This window comes from Hemibagrus wyckioides, linkage group LG06 (assembly GCF_019097595.1).
Source record: "Hemibagrus wyckioides isolate EC202008001 linkage group LG06, SWU_Hwy_1.0, whole genome shotgun sequence".
Classification (NCBI taxonomy): domain Eukaryota; kingdom Metazoa; phylum Chordata; class Actinopteri; order Siluriformes; family Bagridae; genus Hemibagrus; species Hemibagrus wyckioides.
In genome coordinates, this window is record NC_080715.1 from 4,219,911 (window position 1) to 4,244,746 (window position 24,836).

A 24,836-nucleotide genomic window follows, 5' to 3' on the forward strand; every position below is an offset into this window, starting at 1 on the left:
GCTCAGGTTCTTGTTCATCGCCTTGTTATTCTCTTCAATAAAGAAGCTGGATAACTGAAGACGGTTGTCTCTGACGGTGTCTCTGTGAATCTCATCACTGCTTCAGCATGGATTTAATTTCGACACTACGCCCCCAAACATACCCTGCAGCAAGAAACATCACTTATCTGAAACATTCTTCATGTTGTACACACTCACTGTAAATTACTGCGTTACTGTGGAGCTGTGTTTGACTAAAACTCAGGATTTCCTTCCTCAGAAACCAGTGTCCAGAGGTGCACTCACACTGTGATTAACCCCGAGTTATAGACCTTTTAAGCCCCACTAGAGGAACATCTCACAATTTCTGTATAATTTATGTTACAGCTAGCTCCTTATCCACAGACACCCAAGACCTGAACTTTTTTCCTTGCTGTTGTGAAAGCATGAAACAAACCATTATTTAAAGCATCTGCATGCTGGATTTATCCATTCAGGGTTTTTGTTGATGCACAAATATGCAAGATGTTTGCAGAAGCACAAGCAGAAGGTTGCAGCAGGGTTTAGTGTGAAACGTCAGATTCTGAAGAGCCAGGATTCAGTGTTAACCCCAGGGAAAGCGAAACCTTTATCTACATAAACCCAGGAGTCTGATTGACATGGGGTTTACTATGACCCAGGGGAAACCTTTCACATGTGCGAAAAGCTCTGGAAAATCAGAAAGTTCTAGCGATCAACATATAGAGTTAGCAAGTAAATATTCTCTATCTGTAACCCTCACTGTACAGATCTCTGTCCAGAGGAGGATAACATACCCAAGAGGGCAACAGGGAGCATCTTTAAAGTTTTCTAATAACTTTAACAAATCATGAAACTCGTGCTTTACAGAATAGCTGGTAGCCAATCACGGTATCCCTGCTTCGATCTTTTCCACACTGGCTCAGTTAAATCTCTCCTGAAGATGTTTCCATGGTTCCTTTAAAAGGTTGTAGCTGATTAAGTTGCTTAAATTGCCTTTGTCACATATACATTAAAGCACAGTGAAATTCTTTCTTTGCATATCCCATCCTTGGGGGTTGGGGTCAGAGCACAGGGTCAGCCAGTTGGTGATGGAGGTAGAGGTGGTGATGGAGGTGAAGGTGAAGGTGGTGATGAAGGTGTGGATGAGGATGGTGATGAAGGTGTGGATAGCAGTGAAGATGGTGAGGGTGATGGAGGTGGGGTGGTGATGCAGGTGGGGATGATGATGGAGGCGAGAATGGTGATGGAGGTGGTGGTGAAGGTGTGGATGGTGATGGAGGTGAAGATGGTGTTTAAGGTGTGGATGATGGAGGTGGGGATGGTGGTGGAGGTGAAGATGGTGAGGGTGATGGAGGTGGGGATGGTGATGAAGGTGTGGATAATGATGGAGGTGAGGATGGTGATGGAGGTGGTGGTGAAGGTGTGGATGGTGATGGAGGTGGGGTGGTGATGCAGGTGGGGATGATGATGGAGGCGAGAATGGTGATGGAGGTGGTGGTGAAGGTGTGGATGGTGATGGAGATGGTGATGGAGGTGAAGATGGTGTTTAAGGTGTGGATGATGATGGAGGTGGGGATGGTGGTGGAGGTGAAGATGGTGAGGGTGATGGAGGTGGGGATGGTGATGAAGGTATGGATAATGATGGAGGTGAGGATGGTGATGAAGGTATGGATGGCGATGCAGGTGGGGATGGTGATGGTGTAGATGATGATGAATGTGTGGATGGTGATGGAGGTGAGGATGGTGATAGTGTGGATGGTGATGATGGAGGTGAGGATGGTAATGGAGCACTGAGGGGATGGTAATGAAGGTGTGGATGGTGATGGAGGTGGTGGTGGAGGTGAGGATGGTGATGAAGGTGTGGGTAGTGTTGGAGGTGAGGATGGTAATGGAGCACTGAGGGGATGGTAATGAAGGTGTGGATGGTGATGGAGGTGGTGGTGGAGGTGAGGATGGTGATGAAGGTGTGGGTAGTGGAGGTGAGGATGGTAATGGAGCACTGAGGGGATGGTAATGAAGGTGTGGATGGTGATGGAGGTGGTGGTGGAGGTGAGGATGGTGATGAAGGTGTGGGTAGTGTTGGAGGTGAGGATGGTAATGGAGCACTGAGGGGATGGTAATGAAGGTGTGGATGGTGTTGGAGGTGAGGATGATGATGGAGGTGAGGATGATGATGGTGTGGAAGATGATGAAGGTGTGGATGGTGGTGGAGGTGATGATGGTGATGGAGCACTGAGGAAATGGTAATGAAGGTGTGGATGAGGGGATGGAGGTGGTGGTGGAGGTGAGGATGGTAATGAAGGTGTGGATGGTGATGAAGGTATGGATGGCGATGCAGGTGGGGATGGTGATGGTGTAGATGATGATGAATGTGTGGATGGTGATGGAGGTGAGGATGGTGATAGTGTGGATGGTGATGAACGTGTGGATGATGATGATGGAGGTGAGGATGGTAATGGAGCACTGAGGGGATGGTAATGAAGGTGTGGATGGTGATGGAGGTGGTGGTGGAGGTGAGGATGGTGATGAAGGTGTGGGTAGTGTTGGAGGTGAGGATGGTAATGGAGCACTGAGGAAATGGTAATGAAGGTGTGGATGGTGATGGAGGTGGTGGTGGAGGTGAGGATGGTGATGAAGGTGTGGGTAGTGTTGGAGGTGAGGATGGTAATGGAGCACTGAGGGGATGGTAATGAAGGTGTGGATGGTGATGGAGGTGGTGGTGGAGGTGAGGATGGTGTTGAAGGTGTGGGTAGTGTTGGAGGTGAGGATGGTGATGGAGCACTGAGGGGATGGTAATGAAGGTGTGGATGGTGTTGGAGGTGAGGATGATGATGGAGGTGAGGATGATGATGGTGTGGAAGATGATGAAGGTGATGATGGTGATGGAGCACTGAGGAAATGGTAATGAAGGTGTGGATGAGGGGATGGTAATGAAGGTGTGGATGGTGATGAAGGTGTGGATGATGATGATGGAGCTGTGGATGGTGAAAGAGACATCCAGATTATGAATCCAGAATTCAACGATGCTGCAGTGTGAAAGTTAACAGTGGAGTTTTGGCGCCCTCTGGTGGTGACTTTGACATGTGTGGCTCAGAAAGATACTCCATCTGTTCTTCACCATATCCTCAGATTCAGTTGAAGCTTTGAGGAGTTTTCTGTTTTCTGGATTGCAGCTGAGCAGGAAAAATGACAAGAGAAGTAACTACAGTGGAAAAGTTCACACATCCAGCAGATCAATGCAGAGCACCTTCATATCCAACACCAGCATCCTGACTGGCTGTTCTTTACTTCCTCTGTGATGCTACACAATGAGCCAGCAGCAGATATTTCAATAAAATGTGATTATTACCTCATAAATAATTGAATATGCAAATCCTGCTGATCAGCTTGGACTGAATCGTCATTTTTTCTGATTCCCTGAAGGCTGAAGTGTCACGTTTAGGTCTGGGTTCTGTAGAGCTCCAGGTGCACCAATCACTGTTTTCCATCCCATTACAGGTGAAGTCTGTTATTAATCTCCTCTTCGCTGCCTACACTGGAGATGTATCAGCACTCAGAAGGTACGTTATCACCGTTACATCTCCCCACATCAGTCCATCTTTTAGTAAAGTGTGTGAGCTAAACCAAACTCAAATATTTCTGCCAGATTTTCTTTGTAGTTGTGTGCATGTGCCAAGTGATAAGCATGATCCTGACCCTGCTCATTTGCATACAGCGACGCCCACAAAACTCCATAAAAGGGTGCACAGAGCTGGGAGCATGAAATGAACAATCAGGGTAAAGGCTGAAAAACGGAAAGGGAGGTTTTTTTGACTCCCTGCTAGAACAATTAAAATGTCCTAATAAATATTTCATATACACACCACTTATCATAATTAAATGATTAGTTTTATTTGTCTCCATTTATAGGTTTGTGTTTGTTTACTTTCCTTATTTTTTATATTCTTTATATATTTGTGTTGTCACTTGTCGTTCCCTCACCAGTCTCTCTTTTTTCTTTCATAAAACCACAAAAGCCTAAACTCCTCTGTCCTGAAGAACTTACAGTTACAGCTCCTGACATCTCCTTACTTTAGGGAACCTTATTTTTTAAAACATGGAACGTCTGCCGAATAAGTCCCGAGAGTGAGCAGTTACTATAGAAACAAGGATAATGTGTGCATTAATACTGTCAGAGCTGCTGTTCTAGAAAATGAATCAGAAATGTGACTCTGATGTTTCCAGGTTTGCTTTATCCTCTATGGACATGGAGCAGAAAGACTACGACTCCCGGACAGCTTTACACGTGGCAGCTGCCGAAGGTACGTCATGATCTTACCTGCTTATCTCACGTGACAGGGCAGAGCGCTACATACAGAGACGACACGTATGAGACACCATCTCGAATTCTCCAGGTGTAGAGCTCCTGATGTTCACCACACTGTACATTAACATTTACTGAGCTTTATTTTGCAACACAAGTCAAAATGGACCTGCTGAAAAAACTGCTGGATATTTAGTTGTTCAGACTTTTTGATAAAGACTTATTGTTGCTCTTTGTTTCAAAGACAAATGTTAAGTTGCCTTTATTTCTCACATTACAGCACAGTGAAATTTTTTCTTCACATATCCCATCCTTGGAGGTTGGGGTCAGAGCGCAAGGTCAGCTCCCCTTGAGCAGAAAGGGTTAAGGGCCTTGCTTAAGGGCCCAACAGTGGCAGCTTGGCGGTGCTGGGGCTTGATCTTCTGGTCAACTGCCCCCAAAGTAGAGAAGTTAAACCCTGTGTGAAAAAATGTAGTTCTGACCATAGCACTGAGGTCTGCTGTGTAAAATAATAAAAGATTAAAAAATAAAAGATTTCAACAATAAACTGGAAAAAAGACAAACATATGTATTGAAAAAAGTTAACCTGATATTTTAAAAATTAAAACATTTTTGCAATATTACATATTACATTTTTTTTTCAGACTTTTGTTTTTTTTTTTAGAGAACTTGGTCTTATTTATCAACATATCCTGACTTTTTTCTCATTCATTTTTTTTCCTCAATATGTTATAGCTTTATAGCATTATTATCAAAATCTTTTAGTTTTATTTGTAAAACACTGGCCCTAAAACTGTTTTTTCTGAATTTTTAAAAACGTAGCTTTCATTTTTAAAAGGCATTTTTTATTTTTAAATTAAATTATATCATTTAGAAGAAGATGAAGAAGTTTGAAAAGGTAATAAAAGACAATAATAATAATAATAATAATAATAATACTAAGAAGGTATTTATATAAATGTGAGGTAATAAACAAATAGCTCTCCATCGTAAAAGTGGGTGAGAAGATGCTCAGAATTTAAAATCTTGAATTCTTCGGATATAATGAACACTTTTCTTTATCAAATTTTTGACTGTGTGGTGTTCCTGCAGGGCATGTGGATGTGGTGCGTTTTCTTCTGGAGGCCTGTAAGGTGAACCCTGTTCCCAAGGACAGGTAAGCTCCACACCTGGAACAGCTGGAAAGCTCAATAAATAATCACGTGTCGTCGTTCCTGTATGATCAGGTGACTCGACACGTCAGAGTCAGTGAAAGACTCTGAGAGAAGGTTAATTTAAATCTTAGCTTACAGTGACTTTTTAATATTTTATTTAAGAGACAGATTAAACATCGGTTGACCAGAGTAAGGGCAGATGGGACTGAGGCCTCCAGCAGGGTGAGAGAGCAGTGGCAGCAGATGGTAGGGAGTTGTGGGCATATTCAACCCACACCAAATTAGTTGACCAGGATGCTGGTTCCTCAGCACACAGGATGCGAAGCCCCATCTCCAGTTCTTGATTCAGCTACTCAGTCTGACCGTTGGACTGTGAGTGGAAACTGGATGACAAACTGATGGTAATCCCCAGGAGCTGGCAGAATACCTTTCAGAAATTCAAGACAAACTCTCGTCCCCGGTCTGAGAGAATGTTGCACAGAAGGACAAATGTGCTGGACCATGAGTTTGGCAGTCTCCTTGGCTGACAACAGCTTGGGTAGGGCGATGAAGTGGGTCATGCTGGGCGCAGATGGGACAGGCAGCCACGAAGTCCCGGATGTCCTTTCTAGCCGATGGCCACCAGAAGCGCTGTTGGAGGGTAGATAGGGTGCGGGGAGCGGTGGGATGACAGAACAGGCGAGAGCTGTGGCACCACTGGAGGACTTGGGATCAGAGATGATTGGAAACGTACAACTTTCCCCCTGGACAGTCGTCAGGAACAGGACAGTTGGAGGTAGCTTGCTGGACTCTCCTCTTGATGGCAAGGCAGAGAACTTCATAATGGAGGATGGGAGGATGTGCTCCACAGTAGGGCGAACTGGTGAGTACGGTCCGGCAGGATCAGGATGGGGGCAGGGTTGAACAGTCCCTTCAGTTTGGTAAAAACCTGCTTGGCTTCAGGGGTCCAGACAAAAGTTTGCAGGGTGGAAGTGAGCTGGTGTAGAGGTGCAGCGATGGAGCTGTAGCCTCGGATGAGCTTCCAAAAATGTCGATAAAACCCAGGAATTGTTAGAGCTGTTATGGGTCTCTGGTTGTGACCAGTCCCTTACTGTCTTTATCTGACTGGGCTCTATCTGTTTGCTACCGGCTGAGAACCGAACCTGGAAGTGCGGGCCACTATGGGGCAAAAAGGACACGCATGCTGATACAATTAGAATTAGAAAACATATTTAATCACTTTCATTTAATTTGATTTATTCATCATTCCTTCATTAATTCATTAAATAAAAAAAGTTATAGAGAGAATCTAATAAGTTTTCATGTACAAAATATGATGATAATTTGAGTGTGTGTGTGTGTGTAGATGGGGAAACACTCCGCTGGATGAAGCCACACATTTCGGGCATCATGAGGTGGTGACACTGCTGCAGGAGTTTCATAATAAATACACTCCTGTGGAGAAGATCAGCGCAGATAAGGACAATGCTACCAAGAACCTGGACAGCATGCTGGAGACCTGAGAGGTGTAAAGTTCACACCAGCAGAGGACGCTCTCTCTCTCTCTCTCTCTCTCTCTCTCTGTCGCTCTCTCTCTGTCTCTCTCTCTCTGTCTCTCTCTCTCTCTCTGTCTCTCTCTCTCTGTCTCTCTCTCTGTCTCTCTCTCTGTCTCTCTCTGTCTCTCTCTCTCTCTCTCTGTCTCTCTCTCTGTCTCTCTCTGTCTCTCTGTCTCTCTCTCTCTCTGTCTCTCTCTCTCTCTCTCTCTCTCTCTGTCTCTCTCTCTTCACACACACTCATAGACTGCTTCCTGTGGTGACTGTGCTAAATGCCTTAAGTATTCACAGTATTTTATCAGCACTGTTTTTATTTCATGTGCAGCGTTTCTTCTATCTCTATATCTCTGTAAGAAACCTCGTACAGTCTATAACAGTTAAAGTCTCTCAAAGTTTTTCGTGTACGAAGGATAAATGATGACTATGATGCGCTAGACAAGGATCCATCATTAAAATAAAAGTAAAATAAAAAGAAAACAACTAAAATGCCTCACTATATAAGTATTTGGCTAGGGGTGTAAACAGCTGAAGGTGCAACAATACAAAGTATTTGGAGAAACTTTCACTATAGTACTGTATGATGATCTGGATTAATCACTAACTACACTGCCATAGCTCCGTTTTAAGAATGTATCAAAAAGTTGGTTCCAGTTTATTTCTAAACTTAAATTTATGTCTGAGCATCAAAATAAGAAACAGCTAAAGAAATCTGTGACTTTTTTTTTTATCTCACAGTAACTTTCCAGTTGTTACTGGTCAGATCAGATCAGGTCAGATCAGGTCAGATCAGGTCAGCTCAGATCAGGTCAGCTCAGATCAGGTCAGATCAGGTCAGCTCAGATCAGATCAGATCAGGTCAGATCAGGTCAGCTCAGATCAGGTCAGATCAGGTCAGATCAGGTCAGATCAGATCAGATCAGGTCAGGTCAGGTCAGGTCAGGTCAGGTCAGGTCAGGTCAGGTCAGGTCAGGTCAGGTCAGATCAGGTCAGATTCACTCTTTGGATTTCTCCGGGAAACCGAGCCATCATATAGTGTGGTTTTGGCCCAGAACTAATCCCGGACTTCATCTCTAATACTAACTTTCCCTTTCCTCTTCATCACTTCATCTCTTCATCATTTTATCTCTTCATCTCTTCACCATTTTATCTCATCTCCATCATTTTATCTCTTCATCTCTTCACCATTTTATCTCATGTCTTCATTTTATCTCTTCATTACTTTATCACTTCATCTCTACATCACTTCATCTCTTCATCATTTTATCTCATCTCCATCATTTTATCTCTTCATCTCTTCACCATTTTATCTCATGTCTTCATTTTATCTCTTCATTACTTTATCACTTCATCTCTACATCACTTCATCTCTTCATCATTTTATCTCATCTCTTCACCATTTTATCTCTTCACTTCATCACTTCATCATTTTATCTCTTCATCACTTCATTTCTTGATCATTTTATCTTTTCATCATTTAATCTCTTCATCATTTTATCTCTTCATCACTTCATCTCTTCATCACTTCATCTCTTCAGCACTTCCTCATTCTGTCTCTCATTTCATCGCTTCATCATTTCATCTCTTTATCTCTTCATCTAATCTCTTCATCACTTTATCACTTTACTTTTGAATCCTACATTTAATAAATAATAGAATGGAAATACATGAGTATAAATAAATAAATGAATGGATTAATGAATAAATTGCTAAATAATTTCTAATATGAAGCTGATGCACATAATGAACAGAACATTTTATTTTATTTATTTATATTCAGTAATCATTATCCATTCAATAATAAATGATTCCCCAGAACTTTCTAATAATTTCATTCAGTTCTGAACATTTTCTACAAATCTACAATGAGGAGTAAATTCAGATCTCTATCCTGAACTAAATTAAAATATTTGTTTAAAATCATTTTTAGTCGTAATTCCAACATTTAAAACAAAGATTGTGCTCCAAATGTCTCTTTAGCAGGAACAAAAAAAAACAATTAAAGCTGAGAGATGTATCCATGTCATATTTAAGCAATTTTTTTTCTTTTTGTTTTTGTTTTAAAAGAAATATTCTCCATTTATTATTTGAAGCAGGAGTAAAGACACTTTTAATAATTTAATAACGACATTGTTGTGTAAAAGAAAAGAAAGAAATGTGACAGAAACGAACAAACTGATTTAAAGAAACTGATTTACGTGCAGCAGAAACCATTTTTTTTAAGTAAAAGTATATTTTTATTTCACAGATAACACGTGACAGAGTTCAGAGTATGTGTGAACATGAACAACTGCTTCAAATGACAAGTCTGTATAATTACTTTTAGACGTAGAATATTAAATAAAGCCATGAGGAAAAACCTGTGTTTGTCTCGTCACCCTGTACTGGTTCATAAAAATGAACTTCACAAATGTGCAAGAATATACACAGAATATGTGAAACCCATTCCCACATTACCCATCATTCCAGATATTCAGTAAGCTTAAGTTTAATGAGGTCCAGGATCCCATCAATCCACAGCCAGAAAGCAACTCCTCTCTCATTCGATGCTGTCTGGAAGAAAGAATCCAGAAATGATAGGAAATAAATGAATGCTAGTTTAGAGAAGCTGATACCTAAAAGGTGACCTTTAATGACCATATGTGAGGCGAAATTTACAGTAAATCATCTTAAAGTAGGGGTGCAGTTAATGAGGCATTTACTGATGTATCAGAATGAATAATGTAGTGAAAAATGATCATATATTTTCATATATAGTATATTAAGTGACTGGGAGCCATGATACATTTAAATTGTGTTTTTGACGCAGTATTGTGACAAAGCCAGAAGGTCACTCCTCTATTTTTGAGGAAAAAACAAAACAAAGTTTTTGGAAAAATCCCTTCCACATGAAAACCAGAAATGGCTTGAAATGAGCAGGACTGTGAATGAGAATAAATCACAGTAACACGCTTACCTTAATGAACTTACTCCAGTAGACGGGAGTGTCCGGGTCTCCTTGAGCCTCAGGACCTGCGGATACGAGGTTAGAACATGAAATACTCAGTTTATTTTATTTATAGAGTACTTCCTTATATAATATATCCTTTGAAGTGTCTTCCATGTACTTCCCTCCGAATGAGCTGTTGCTATGGAAACGCTAATGTATCAGAACGATCGCATTAATATAAATCTGCGCTACTGTCAGAGCCTCAGTTATAGAAAATCGAACCAATCACAATCCAGAATGGATAAAATAAGGCATCAATTTACTGGATACCTAATAACATGACTTCTTGACTTTGTTCATTCAAATGTGTCCATAAATGTGAATAAACTCTACGCTCAGGTATATGCAAATTTTCATCCGATTCCTCACGTTACTAAGCCTTTGTATTTCTGCCGTGTTTTAGAGTTTATTTTTATTTGTGGTAAAAAGGAACAAGAGAGAGAGAGAGAGACTTTGACTTTTATGCAATTTTATTTACACAAGTCACATACAGAAATCACAGTGACTTAATAAATAAATATATATGGAAATAAATAAATAAATATGTATTAAAATATTGTCAATAAATTTATTGGCTTCATTCATTATCATTAATCATTATTTAGCTCTGCTTCAAAGGTAAGTTTTCCATCTGCAACAGAGCACAAAACAACACCACACACATTTAAACACATCCAAGTCATTCATACTTTTATAAAATTAATTAAAATTCTTGATTTGATCAGCCTTTTCAGAATTCTTATGGCTTCACAGTCAGTGTTTTTCCAGCTCAGGTATATCGCCATTTTGGCCTGACCAAATATAAAATTGATCAGTTGGCACCTGAACCGGTGTTTTCTGACGTACTTAAAACCAAGAATAAAACACTGAAAAGTAAAAACAACATTAAAAGACCTTAAAATGCTCCGTAAAAATACAATCAACGACTGTAACCTGGAGCAGTGAATAAAACATGAAAAAGTTTCTCTCTGTGAACAAAAAGGACAGTCATGTGCAACATCAGGGTTTAAAACAGAAATAAAAGAGTTCACAGAAATAATACAGTGTAAAATCCTCCACTGGAGGTCGGCAGCTTTTTTTAGTTAACAGTGGTTTATACAGTGCGTCCACTCTGGTTTAATATCATCGTTAAAACCATGTACACTCCATGTGGTGTCTACCCTCCCACTCAGCTTCCATTTACCCTGGCACTCCAGGAGGGGGCCTGCACACCTGTCGAGGTCAGGAGCGATGTTCAGCTGGGGAAAGGGTCCATCCTCTACAGGACCAGTCTCTGTGTGTGAATAGTCCATCAGCTGAACACGCTCCTCTGATGTCAATGCAGATTTCCAGCGGTGTAGGAGCTGATTGATAACATGCAGGGACCTCAGTCCCATATGCGCTGCCAGGTCCTCTGCCCTCGACAAGTCTGACCCCGCGATGTTCACAAGCTCCCTGAGCATCACAATCCCTGAGGAGATGAGACTCCTGGACAGTGCAGGGATGGTCACACTCGAAATGTCCAGTCGCCCGCTGTACACCAGAGGCTCCTCCAGCAGCCAGTGTAGCGTTTTGCAGCCCATGTTCTGCTTCTTTAAAACGTTCCAGATTTTAAAAAGTCCTCGGTAAAACATTGGTAGTTCAGAAAAGTCCAGCATTTTTGTGTCCATTAAAAACAACGCTTTGTCCAGCCCCAGTCCTTGAACTGTGCATAATAATCCACTGGCTGCTGCTCTCCATACTAAGTCTCTGGGTCCAGTGAGGAGTCTCTGGATGAACTGGAGGTGGAAGGCTGCGGCTCTGCTGGATAGCTGGACAAGCCCCTGTCCTCCTTCTTCTTTGGGCAGATGAAGAACACTTTGAGGAATCCAGTGTAGACTGTCCCAGAAGACGTCCACCAGCAGGGCCTGGATGTTCGCTAGCAGGTTCGCCGGTGGATCCACACGTCAGCTTGGGTCAGAGGGACGGCGCGGTGAGGTTGTTGATGACCAGTTTTCGCCCCTATAGGACATCTTTGGGACCAGCCGCTTCCACCTGCAGAGTCTGCCCTTCATGTGCTCTACAGAGCCTTCCCAGTTTTTGTTTAACAACTCATTGTTCCCCAGGTAGACACCCAAGTATTTAAAACCACCTCTTTTCCATGCTAAGCCTCCTGGTAGTGAAGGTTGCCCACCTCCCCACTCCCCAACTAAAATGGCTTCACTCTTTGACCAGTTAACTTTTGCAGAGGATTAGATCTGAAACATTGACATCATTCTATGTGTTTATCATCACTACCAGATCATCTGCATAAGCTGATAAACATATTGAGGCATTAGCATGTGGAATATTAAAACCAGAGAGAAGACTTCTTAACTTAATTAAAAGAGGTTCAATTGCTAGAGAGTACAACATTCCAGAGAGGGAACAGCCCTGCCTGATCCCTCTGTACACTCTAAAAGGAGCACATAAACCACCGTTAGCCTTCAGTACACTCTCAATGTCACTGTACAACACCCTGATCATGGCTATAAAACCTGGGTTGAACCCAAAGGCTTCCAGCACCTTCCACAAATATTCATCCTCAACCCAGTCAAGAGCCTTTTCCTGATCTAGAGAAATCAGACCAGTCTTTAAGCCCAATAGCCTGGAGATGTCCAAAATGTCACGAATTAGATACACATTATCGAATATGTACGTCTGGTCCTGGTGAATGAGTTGCTCCATTACCTTAGTCAGTCTCGAGGTTAATGCTTTTGAGAGCAGCTTGCAGTCAGTGCACAGTAGTGAGACCGGGCGCCAGTTTTTCAGGTGCGTCAGGTCTCCCTTTTTCAGTAGCAGGGTCAGGACGGCCCTCCTGCAGCTCAAAGGGAGTTCGCCTCTCTGTATACTGTCCTGTAGGACATCCAGCACATCCTGCCCTATGACAGCCCAAAATGCCTTGTAAAACTCGACAGGGAGACCATCTATACCTGACGCCCGTCCATTCTTCATCCCTCGGAGAGCCTCATGAACCTCCTCCAGCATCAGCTCCGTGTCTAGCTCTCTGGCCACTCGCTCAGAGAGCCTTGGCAGGTCCATGAGGAAGCTGTCCTCCACCACTTGTGACCCTGACCACTCACGGCTGTACAGCTTCGAGTAGAAGCTCACTGTCTGTTGTGGAATTTCAGTGGGCTCAGATAAGAGATCCCCGATTCTGTTTGCACAGCATGTATAAATCTTTTCTGTCCATTCTTCTGCTCTAAACTGAAAAAGAACTTTGAAGGAGCATCCATCTCAGCTGCACTTTTAAAGCGTGAGCGGACCAGCGCCCCCTGTGCTGTGATGTCCAACAGGTCATTCATTTTGGCTTTTTTGCTTTTGAGGGCTTTAATATGCCCTCAATTTGGAGTTCCACTATTTCTATCTTCAGAGCTTTCAGAGATCTAACAATGTCTCTTGTGACATTGAGTGTACTGTTGACAAAAAACTTTTATTTGTGTTTTTGTCACATCCCACCACAGCTGAAGTGAACTAAAAGCTGCCTTCTCAGATTTAAAACAATTCCATAAATAAATAAAAAACTTTTTAAAATTAGTGTCTTCTAAAAGTACTATGTTAAAATGCCAGTAGGCACTCGTAGGTTTAACCTTCTCTTTAGTGATAGTACACTGTACCATACTGTGGTCAGAAATACCTACTGGAACAATAAAACACTTAGTAAAAATCGTCAGCTGATGCTTGAAACCATAAAAACTAATCTAATCTTGCCAGGGAGAGTGTGTTGTCTATGGCATGGGCCCACGTGTACTGTCTCTTGTTCTTATTAAGAGTTCTCCTTATGTCACTCAACTCGTGGGCCTCCATCATCTCCCACAGACGCTTACGGGAAGGCACATGAGGTTCTGTGTGGTTCCTGCAACATTGCCACGTCAATGTTCTTCTGCTTTCAAAGTCCATATAACGCAATATTAATTCCAATCATTAAAATAAATAAAACTAAACAGAGGGTAAAACCACTCTAACATAAAAAACACCACACATTAGTCATCATCAGAGTTTTCCCTGTTCATTCTAGTTATCAGTTTCTTCAGACGGAAAATTTCAACATCAATAAAAGCTCCTTCTCTTCTGAAGAACTTAACGTCGTGAACGAACTGTTTATGGTCAGGGAAAAACTCTTCTAATGCTACTTTCTTTTGCCATTTGGTGTTCCTTAAAAACTCCTTAATGTCCTCTGCACTATAAACGACATTAACCTGTTCCTCCTGAGAGTCAAACATTAAAATCAAGTCTGACATGCAGTCATCACTGTCTGATTCCTCCACCTTTGTGTCTTTTTTTGCTTGCTTTTTTCCCTGTTGGGACTTTAAAACCGGGCTCATCCACTATATCCACATCTCCCCCATCCCCTTGCACTGGTGTAGTGTCCGGTGTTTCCGGGTGTTCGCTCTGCACCTCCGTGCCTGCCTCTGCCAGTGCAGGCATCTCCAGCACAGCTCCAGAACCCACTGAGCTCTTTTCAGTGGAGCACGACTTCTCCCGGTCCGGTTGAGGCGAGCATGGCTCTTCCGCAACCGGTTCGGCCATGCATGGCTTTTCCGGGGCTGGCGTGACTCCAGTGGGCTTCTGGGCTGCAGGCTGGGCTTGGGGCTCACTCTCTTTCGGGTCTGGTGCAGCAGCAGCTCCGGGGCCCTCAGCAGCCGGCCGAACTGTAGCTGCAGGGGGAACGACCCCAGCCGACTCAGCTGCGTCCTGCCCCGGTCGCTCAGAAACACCGGGGTCACTCTGCCTCTCAGGGCAGGCCCGAACAAGATGACCACATTTAAAACACTTAATATCAGCATCAGTGGAAACAAAGATGTTGTAGTCAAATCCTTCCACACTGAATTTAAAAACAGCATTAAGCTCTTCTACACCTTCTTTAAAAACCATAAACGCCATTCTTCTAAAAGAAAGAAAGAAAGAAAGAAAGTGTTTCACCAGTGGGGACTTACAACCAAGGGGGATTTTCTTAATGGGGGAGACAAGTCGCCCGTAGCAAGACAGCTCTTTACAAATAGCCTCATCTGAAATAAAAGGATCGACGGACATTGGACAACATAACCTTCTTAGATGGGGAACTGAGGGGAGAAACCAGTATTGTCTCATTATTGACCACAATACCCTTCTGAATCAGATTTCTAATTTTCTCAACATTGTTCAAAAACACCACAATGGCGCTGTTCATTCTGGAGCAACAGCCTCACGTTCAGATCCGCCATAACCACACTTCACCCACATGCTACTCACACACACCTGCAAACACCCGCACACACTCACTCACACACTCACACAATAAGTATATAAATATTCCGAGATTTTAAACGGAAAAGAATTGCACTTAGTGCCAAAAAATTGGCAAAACACCAACCGCTCTCACACGCTCCACACGCCACACTCACCTCTCCGCCGCACACATGCAGAGAGAGAGAGAGACTTTTTTTTTTTTACTTTTGATGGTCATTTATTATATTTAAATCCAATTATTTGTTCACTTTAGCAGCACATTACACATTCACATGGGAAAGTGAATAAATAAATAGATAAATAATTAAATAAATAGTCAATTTATAAAGATAAATAACTAAATACATAAATGGCACATCAAAAACCTAGTTAAAAAAATATTAAAACACACAGGAAGTTAAAAAAAGTTTATCTGATCTCAGGTGCAAACAGCAGTTCATCATTTATAACAGTGCACAAGGCTCCCCCATAACACCACATCAGCTGGAACTTTTCAAGGTCATTCATACTTTTATAAAAGTTGAAATCAGCAAAGACCCTTGTTTTGACCAGTCTCTGAAAAATTACAGTAACATCATTTTGTGTGTTTATTTTTATATAAAAGTTGATTTTAAGTTAAAATAATGATCTAAGAAATAAAGAGTTATTAAATCAAGATAATGTGATATTAAGTTTAAATAACTACATACACTTTTTCCTCCACAGCTTTCAGTTCAGGGCTTCAACACACAAATAAATCACAGGAGGAAATTAAAATAATGAATAAATAAATAAATAAATATATAAATAAATAAATAATCTGTTTAAATGTAGAGTTTGAAATCTGAAATAGATGATTTAATTTTATTGATGTATTTTAAATCATTTGAAATAAACTGAGACTTTGAAAGCTCATGTCTTTACTGTATTTGTACTTGTTAGCACTATGCTGTTAATCTTGGGTGAAATGTTTAGCTGGCTGTGTGTGTTATGTGTGAAACTGTACAGTGGAGGAGAATTCAAGCTCTCCGTTTCACTCCACCTGCACTTTGTGGTTTTACAAACATCAGATGGAATTCTCACAAATTTCCAAACCATAGGATGGCAGGAGGAGACTCATTAATATTCATGAGTGTATCTCCTTTAGCTACTGATCTTGTTCATCCATTAACTGGTGTGATCACTGAGAGAAACTGGGTGATGTGGAGATACTGGAGCATCTTGATGTGGGGTTGAAATAGATGTCTAAGAGTGAGAGTTAAACACAAGTGAGAATTATTGTTATAGTCTGACTGTCTATTAGCCGTTTTTATATTTAGACTAATTGTAGAGATTTATGTTTATTTTGTTCTCATTCTTACACAACAGTCATCAAAGATTGTGTGTTAAGTCTCGTTCTGAGTGTGGTTTAAGCTAGTTTTAAGTTCTTATTCCTGCTATTATTTCTATATGGTTAGTGTAGGAGGAATCTATGATGATGATTTCACTCTGCTGGGGCACTGCTCCAAGGTGCTAATAAATTAGAAAATCTCTACTATTTTAATTAAATTGTCTTCAAATTTCTTGAGTCATTTGAATTTTTTTAAAGATATTTTTATTGTTTTTTATTAACACCATTACAACAGAACCACATCAAATATACAATATACAATCGACACCCATGGCAAACATTTAGACACGTTAAACAATATATTGTTAGTATGAAAGCGTGACCATGGAAAAGCCAATGGGCAAGACATTGAAAGAAAAAATATAGGGCGAAAATAGTAAAAAAAAAAATAATGGAAAAATAGTCAGGACTAGGATCTTGATTGTTCAAGTAAATCCCACAAAGGAGCCCATATCCACCAGAATAGTTCAGATTTGTTCGATAAGTCATATGTAAGATTTTCCAAAGGGAAATGCCAAACACATCGAGTTGGTACACGAGATGATGACCATAAGATAAGTATATATTTCTTTGCCAGATAAGTAATTAAATAAACAATGTGAATTATGAGGAAGATCTAGTGATATGTAACAAATATATAGTTGAAGACAAAGTGAATTTTCTATCCACTATTTTCTGAACTATTTCATGTACCTCATACCAAAAAGATTTCATTTTCTTACAGTCCCAGAATAAATGCATCCATGTTCCTATTTCTGGTCTACATTTAAAACACCGCTGAAATACATTTGGGTACATTTTATAGAGGTGTACTGGACCTTTCAGCTCATTCACAGTGGCTCTGATATGCTAAAAGATAACTAGGTTTATTTCCATATTGATAAAACCTTTTCCTACTTAATGTTATTCATTTCTGTAAATCAGGGGTGTCCAATCTTATCCACTAATGGCCAGTGTGGGTGCAGGTTTTCATTCCAACCGAGCAGAATCCACACCTGAGTCTACTAAAAGCCAAGATCAAACTCGAATTTGTCACATCGTACACAGTATGATATGCAGTGAAATACACTTACACGACTGTTCTGACCATTGAAAAGGGAAAAGGAATAAGGACAGAATTAAAGAAAAGAATAAAATATAAAAACAACAGTTAGAAATTTTTTACAGTAGGTAAAATAAAATATAAATAAAATATGAATAAAATAAGGTAAGGTATAAGTAGAAATCTGTAAAATATGTATAAAAATGTAAAAAGTACAACTGTAATAAATAAGAAACTATATAAAGTGTGTGAATGCGCAATCTACAGCAGCAGTTTGGGGTGGTCATGGAGTGAAATGAAATGATGAGCAGCAGTGTTATTGTCCATCCTTAAAGCGCAGATGTGCACAATAGTCCTCTTTATGTGTAAACAGGAGCATAAATGTGCAAAATATATGTTTTATGTATTGTGTATTTCAGTCCTGCAATGTGCAAATGTTTGGTGTGTTCCAACACGTGTGAAGGAAACATAGCAAGTCCAGTTGAGTCCTATGTGGAGTTCTGGTTGAGAGACCGTATAGCCTATAGAAGCATATAGAAGCTTCTCCTCAGTCTCTCCGTGTTGTCCTTCAGGGTGTGGAAGTGCTTCCCTGACCTCAACAGAGAGAAAAAAGTCAATTGTTGGGGTGGCTGAGGTCCTTCACGATCTTCCTGGCCTTGGTCCAGCACCGCTTGTTGTAGATTGAGTGCAGGTCAGGGAGCTTGGTACGGATGATGCGCTCAGCTGATCGCACCACCCTCTGAAGAACTTGTCTGTCCTGCATGGTGCTGTTCCCGAACCAGGTTGTGATGATTCCTGTCAGGATGCTCTCTATGGTGCAGGAGTAGAAGTTCATAAGCACCTTAGCAGGCAGTCTACAGTCTCTCAAGCGTCTGAGGTGGTAGAGACGCTGCCAGGCCTTCTTCACCACGGTGTTGATGTGACAGGGTCATGACAGGTCCTGCATGATGTGAACACTGAGGTATCTGAAGATGTTGATCAGTTGATTATACAGTTGGAATCAGGTGTAACTTCTGCTTGGTTGGAATGAAATCCTGTATCCACACCGGCCCTTTCTGATTGGACACCCCTACTGTACATGATCTGAGTAGTCCAAATTCGATTTAGAAAAATAACATACCCAGCTTTGAATTATATACCTAGCTTTAAAAATAGCTTAAAAATAATGTACTTAATGCTCTAAGCAATATTCTGCCTAAAAGTAGTGTGTATCTATCAAGATTATTTAGCCATGGATTAAGTAGTTGGCATACAAGTCTATAATAATCAGGTATAACCTTTATGATAATCATAGTCTCTATAATAATCATGCAGAATTATTAATAGTAGCGTGCTAGCGTAATAACCACACTGAGACTGGAAATAGAAAAGAGAAATTTATTGGAACATTAGGAGTTACAGCTCAGTCAGTCAGCCTATCCAGTGGGATCAGTGGGACCAGAGGGTCAGTTGTAGAAGACGGGATCTCAGGTTCCTGAGGAGAAGTTGGAGAGTAATCAGTGGGAGAAACTGGAGGCGAATAGACAGGAGAAGATTGGGGAATATCGTGAATACTGTAAGGCAAAGGCACAAATCCAGGAGAACGTTGGGGAACGTCAGGGGAACTAGGAGGTGAAGAAGAGTCAGAGGAAGAATCATCAGAGGAGATCTCAACAGGGAAGTCCTCAGTTTGGACGCCTTGAGAGGTGGTGCCAGTATGCCAGTAGAAGGTCTGAGTAGACTGATCACAGGTTGTGGGGTGAAATTGGGTGTTCTGATCAAGACAGACGGTATCTCTCACGATGTGGTGAGCGAGGTGAGGAGACTCAGGAATAGAAGATTTAGATAGGTGTTCCAGGAAACCAGTAAGCTCAATGGCCCGGCAAGACAGCTGGTACTGGCGATAGCGTCGCAGAGCACTCCTGGGACCTCTCCGGAAGATAGCGGGGCTGACTGAGCTAGAAGGAAGAATGGGAAGAGATGAGTGAAGTGCATATTGCATGACTATGTAATCAACAAGAGAGAGCATGCACTAAGGCAAGAGGAAAACTTTGAAGTGTGGGGAGTAGGCCAGGTTACTGTGACATGACAGGGGTAGGCGGCTAGGGGAGACAATAGCATTGGAATACCAGTAACCAACAGCGGTGAAAAGAGGGAAGGATATGAGGCAGCATAATGGCAAGGCTTATTTTAAAAATAAAAATAAAACTTAGATCAAGCAGGTAGAGAAAAGTCAGGATGACATAGAGGAAGAGATCAGGATACTTACACATTGTTGTGGAGGGCAACGTGCGAGGTCAGGATGATCTGAAGCAACTTGGGAGGTGGCGGTCAAATGAAGTCGATGAGGAAGTGGCGCTTATAAGTAAGCGCTATTTTTTTCTAAAAATTGTTGACTTAGCCTAAAAATAAGGGGAACTGGAGAGGAGGAAAATTGACGTCATTGAGGGGAGGATGGTATTAATTTAGGGGCGGTATCGGGACAAATAAGAAAATAATGGGAAATGGTAAAACGTATGTAAATTAAGGAAGGAGGGATTAAAGTAGCCATACACTGAATATAATGGGAAATATTTAAATTAGAGAAAATGAGGCGCCTGAGGTATAAGTAAAGGGGAACTTTTTGGGGTTTTCAGACCAGCTGCTCTCTTCAGAAATGCATGTTGTTGACTGCATGGCTGAATAAAGAAACCTGCTTCTTCTCATCTGCTGACTGAGATCTCCTTTATTTTGGCTAAAGTTTTTATAGTTTATTAAGTTCATTGGGTAAGATTATGGAAAGCTAGAGAAATAGACACAATCTAAAAATTCCACCCTGTGATATGTCCACTTGGAGGGGGCTCTGAGTTCCGACATCTGGCACCGATTAAAAGATTCCAGTTGTTTTGTGTGGATGAAGTTTTATGAAGCAGTTCTAATCTTTTGACCTCTTCTTCCAATTTGTTCCTGTTCTCCAACTTTTGTTTTTCTGCCAGGTAGTAAAAGAGATAATGTGGCCTCTTAAAGTGACCTTAGCTGCATCCCATTTGGTGGCACTATTTACTGGACAACATTCATTATCCTGCCAGTATTGGGATGTTTTTTCTTTAAGGAACTGGCAGAAAAAGTTGTCGTTAATGAGAGAACTACTAAATTTCAAATAGACGATTTTGGGGTTAAAAATTCAGATAAACCTAAGTACACATTGCTATGGTCAAAACGAGCAATAGGGCCAATTTCTCAGGATCATACATAGTTAATGTACCTGAAAGGCAAAAATAAATAGTCTAGTCTGGAATAAGAATTATGGGGAGAAGAGTAGAAGGTATAGTCTTTAACACCTGGATCTAGTTCCCTCCATATATCCACCAAACCTGAAGCATGACACATATTTTTAAGTGTGCTAGATTTTTTAGAAACCTGTCCAACCTATTGTCCATGACACAATTGAAATCCCCAGCCATAATCCCCAGACCATTACACTGATGATAGGACCATCTTTGATATAAAGTCAGGTCTGTCCTCATTTGGGGCATAGACATTCAGGACAATTAAGGGTTTCCCTGTAATGTTACCAGTAATAAGAATAAATCCACCTTCAGGATCTTGTTCAGTCTGTTCTAAGATAAAAGGAAAGTTTTTATGAATCAAAACCGCTCCCAGTTTATTTGATAAATAAGAACTAAAATATACATTCATTGCAGTACAAAGTTGTGGTGTGACAGAAAAGAAGTTACACAAACCCTCCCCCCTCCCTATCCCCAAATGATAGGGCTCAAATGACAATTCATCACACACCCCTGAGTACACTGCTGTACTGCTTCAACTGTTTAGAACAGATAATGTCGTTTATTAGGTAGATAACATGAACTCACTGTGTGTGTGTGTGTGTGTGTGTGTGTGTCGAGAGGTGACAAAGCCATTGCTGCCAATAGGAAAAGCTACAGTGCTGCTAGTTTACATCCTCAACCGACCGGTATGTGTCTCTCTCGCTCTCTCTCTCTCTCTGTCTGTCTGTCTCTCTCTTTCTCTCTGTGTCTCTCTCTCTCTGTTTCTCTCTCTCTCTCTCTGCGCATGTGTGGCGGAGAGGTGAGTGTGGCATGTGGAGCGCGTGAGAGCGGTTGGCTTTTTGCCAATTTTTTCGGCACTAAAGTGCAATTTTTTCCTTTTAAAATCTCAGAATATTTATATACTTATTATGTGAGTGTGTGTGAGCGAGTGTGTGCGCATGTGTGCGGGTGTGTGCAGGTGTGTGCAGGTGTGTGTGTGAGTAGCGTGTTGGTGAAGCGTGGTTATGGCGGATCCAAACGCGAGGCTGTGTGAGAGTTTGACTCGCCGGCACGGTGTCCGTGTTGTGTGTCCAGCAAGTGTAGAGGAATGTTGTTTAGCAGTCGTTAACGTGGTGGGGCATGAGAACATTGTCTCTGCCTCCAGAATGAACAGTGCCATTGTGGTGTTTCTGAACAATGTTGATAAAGTTAGAAATCTGATTCAGAAGGGTATTGTGGTAAATAACAAAATAAATAACGAGGTTTCTCCCCTCAGTTCCCCATCTAAGAAGGTCACGTTGTCCAATGTACCTCCTTTTATTCCGGATGAAGCTATCTGTAAAGAGCTGTCTCGCTACAGGCGACTTGTCTCCCCCATTAAGAAAATCCCCCTCGGTTGTAAATCCCCACTGGCGAAGCACTTAGTGTCTTTTAGGAGAATGGTCTTCATGGTTTTTGAAGAAGGTGTGGAAGAGCCTAATGCTGTTTTTAAATTCTCAATTGAAGGCTTTGACTACAACATCTTTGCTTCCTCTGACACTGACATTAAGTGTTTTAAGTGTAGTAAAACAGGTCATCTTGTTCGGGCCTGCCCTGAGAGACAGAGTGACGCCGGTGTTTCTGAGCGACCGGGGCAGGACGCAGCTGAGCCAGCTGTGGTTGTTCCCCCTGCGGCTACAGTTCGGCCAGTTGCTGAGGGCCCTGGAGCTGCTGCTGCACCAGACCTGAACGAGAGTGAGCCCCAAGCCCAACCTCCAGCCCAGAAACCCACTGGAGCTACGCCAGCCCCGGAAAAGCCATGCACGGCCAATCTGGCTGAGGAAGAGCCATGCTCGGCTCAACCGAACTAGAAGAAGCCGTGCTCCACTGAGAAAGGTCAGTGGGTTCTGGAGCAGTGCTGGAGCTGCCTGCACTGGCAGAGGCAGGCACAGAGGTGCAGAGAGACCGCCCAGAAACACCGGACAGTACACCAGTGCAGGGGGATGGGGGAGACGTGGATATGGTGGATGAGCCTGTTTTTAAAGTTCCTAACAAAAGGACGAAACAAGGTAAGGGACCGGTGGAAGAATCAAGCAAAAAAGACAGTGATGATTGCATGTCAGACTCTATTTTAATGTTTAACTCTCAGGAGGAACAGGTCAGTGTTGTTTATAGTGCAGAGGACATTAAGGAGCTTTTAAGGAACACCAAATGGCAAAAAAACGTAGCATTACAGATTATTCATGACGTTAAGTTCTTAAGACGGGAAGGAGCGTTTGTCGATGTAGAAATTTTCCATCTGAAGAAACTGATAACTAGAGTGAATAGGGAAAACTCTGATGATGACTGACAATGTGTGGTGTTTTTTATTTTAGAGTGGTTTTTACCCTCTGTTTATTTTTATTTATTTTATTTATTTTAATGAAGGGTATTAATATTGCGAGTTTAAATATTAATGGAGCAAGAGAGCAGAATAAGAGATAAGAGAGCTAAGCTGTATGGACTTTTAAAGCAGAAGCAACAGCCATGCAACAGGAAACCCACAGCGATACCAGCAATGCTGCTGATTGGGTGAAGGAGTGGGATGGGTTGGTCATTTTAAGCCATGACACAACACTCAGGGGTGGAGTCGCCTTACTCTTTGCTCACAGTTTTATTCCCTGTTCTTATTCAGTTGAAGAGATTTTAAATGGAAGTCTTTTAAAAGTGAAAACATTTTATGAGAATGAGGTTTTAGTTTTTATCTGTGTGTACACTCCCACCAGTGGCGTGGAGAGAATGTCATTTTTAGATACATTGAACAATGCAGAGATTTTCATTCTGGGTGGAGATTTTAACTGTACTACAGATAATTTAGACCGGAACCACACAGAACCTCATGTGGCTTCCTGTAAGCGTCTGTGGGAGATGGTGGAGGCCCACGAGTTGAGTGACATATGGAGAACTTTTAATAAGAACAAGAGACAGTACACGTGGGCCCATGCCATAGATAACACACTCTCCCTGGCGAGATTAGATTGCTTTTATGGTTTTAAGCATCAGCTGATGTTTTTTAACGTTTTTTAGCTGAAGTGTTTTATTGTCCCAGTAGGTATCTCTGACCACAGTATGGTACAGTGTACTATTACCAAAGAGAAGGTTAAACCTAGGAGTGCCTACTGGCATTTTAACACTGCACTTTTAGAAGATGCCAATTTTAGAGAGTCTTTTACTTATTTATGGAATTGTTTTAAATCTGTGAAGGCAGCTTTTAGTTCACTTCAGCTGTGGTGGGATGTGACGAAAACACAAATAAAAGATTTTTGTCAGCAGTACACTCTTAATGTCACAAGAGACATTGTTAGATCTCTGAAAGCTCTGGAGATGGAAATAGTCGAACTCCAGCATTTGGAGGCCACTGGAAATCGAGGGCATATTGAAGCCCTCAAAAGTAAAAAAGCCAAAATAATGACCTGTTAGACATTACAGCACAGGGGGCGCTGGTCCGCTCATGCTTTAAAAGCGCAGCTGAGATGGATGCTCCTTCAAAGTTCTTTTTCAGTTTAGAGCAAAAGAATGGACAGAAAAGATTTATACATGCTGTGCAAACAGAATCAGGGGGTCTCTCATCTGAGCCCACTGGAATTCGCCAGCAGACAGAAAGCTTCTACTTGAAGCTGTACAGCAGTGAGTGGTCAGGGGCACAGGTGGTGGAGGACAGCTTCCTCATGGACCTGCCAAAGCTCTCTGAGCAAGCGGTCAGAGAGCTAGACACAGAGCTGACGCTGGAGGAGGTTCATGAGGCTCTCCAGGGGATGGAGAATGGACGGGCGTCAGGTATAGATGGTCTCCCTTGCGAGTTCTACAAGGCATTCTGGGCTGTCATAGGGCAGGACTTGCTGGATGTCCTACGGGACAGTATATGGAGAGGCGAACTCCCGTTGAGCTGCAGGAGGGCTGTCCGGACCCTGCTACCGAAGAAGGGAGACCTGACCCACCTGAAAAACTAGCACCCGGTCTCACTACTGTGCACTGACTG

At 41.9% G+C, this 24,836-nt stretch overlaps 1 protein-coding gene and 1 long non-coding RNA gene across 7 annotated transcripts in view; one reads left to right on the plus strand and one right to left on the minus strand.

Annotated features, from left to right (window-relative positions):
* glsb (glutaminase b) overlaps window positions 1-8,033 on the plus strand; it is a 46,323-nt gene extending 38,290 nt beyond the window's left edge. For 3 of the 6 annotated variants that reach the window (XM_058393241.1, XM_058393242.1, XM_058393246.1), the window contains 4 exons: window positions 3,499-3,560; window positions 4,225-4,301; window positions 5,396-5,459; window positions 6,803-8,033. In XM_058393241.1, the coding sequence (XP_058249224.1) occupies window positions 3,499-3,560; window positions 4,225-4,301; window positions 5,396-5,459; window positions 6,803-6,959 (360 nt within the window). In that variant the 3' untranslated portion in view covers window positions 6,960-8,033. The remainder of the gene's footprint in view (window positions 1-3,498; window positions 3,561-4,224; window positions 4,302-5,395; window positions 5,460-6,802) is intronic. The other 3 variants (XR_009204814.1, XR_009204813.1, XR_009204815.1) reach the window with 3 other exon arrangements.
* Window positions 8,034-18,975: 10,942 nt separating this feature from the next.
* LOC131354837 (uncharacterized) lies at window positions 18,976-19,954 on the minus strand. Its single transcript, XR_009204786.1, has 2 exons — window positions 19,861-19,954; window positions 18,976-19,549 (listed from the first exon to the last, which is right to left on the minus strand). It is a non-coding gene; the product is annotated as an uncharacterized LOC131354837 (long non-coding RNA).
* Between the last annotated feature and the right edge of the window lie 4,882 nt (window positions 19,955-24,836).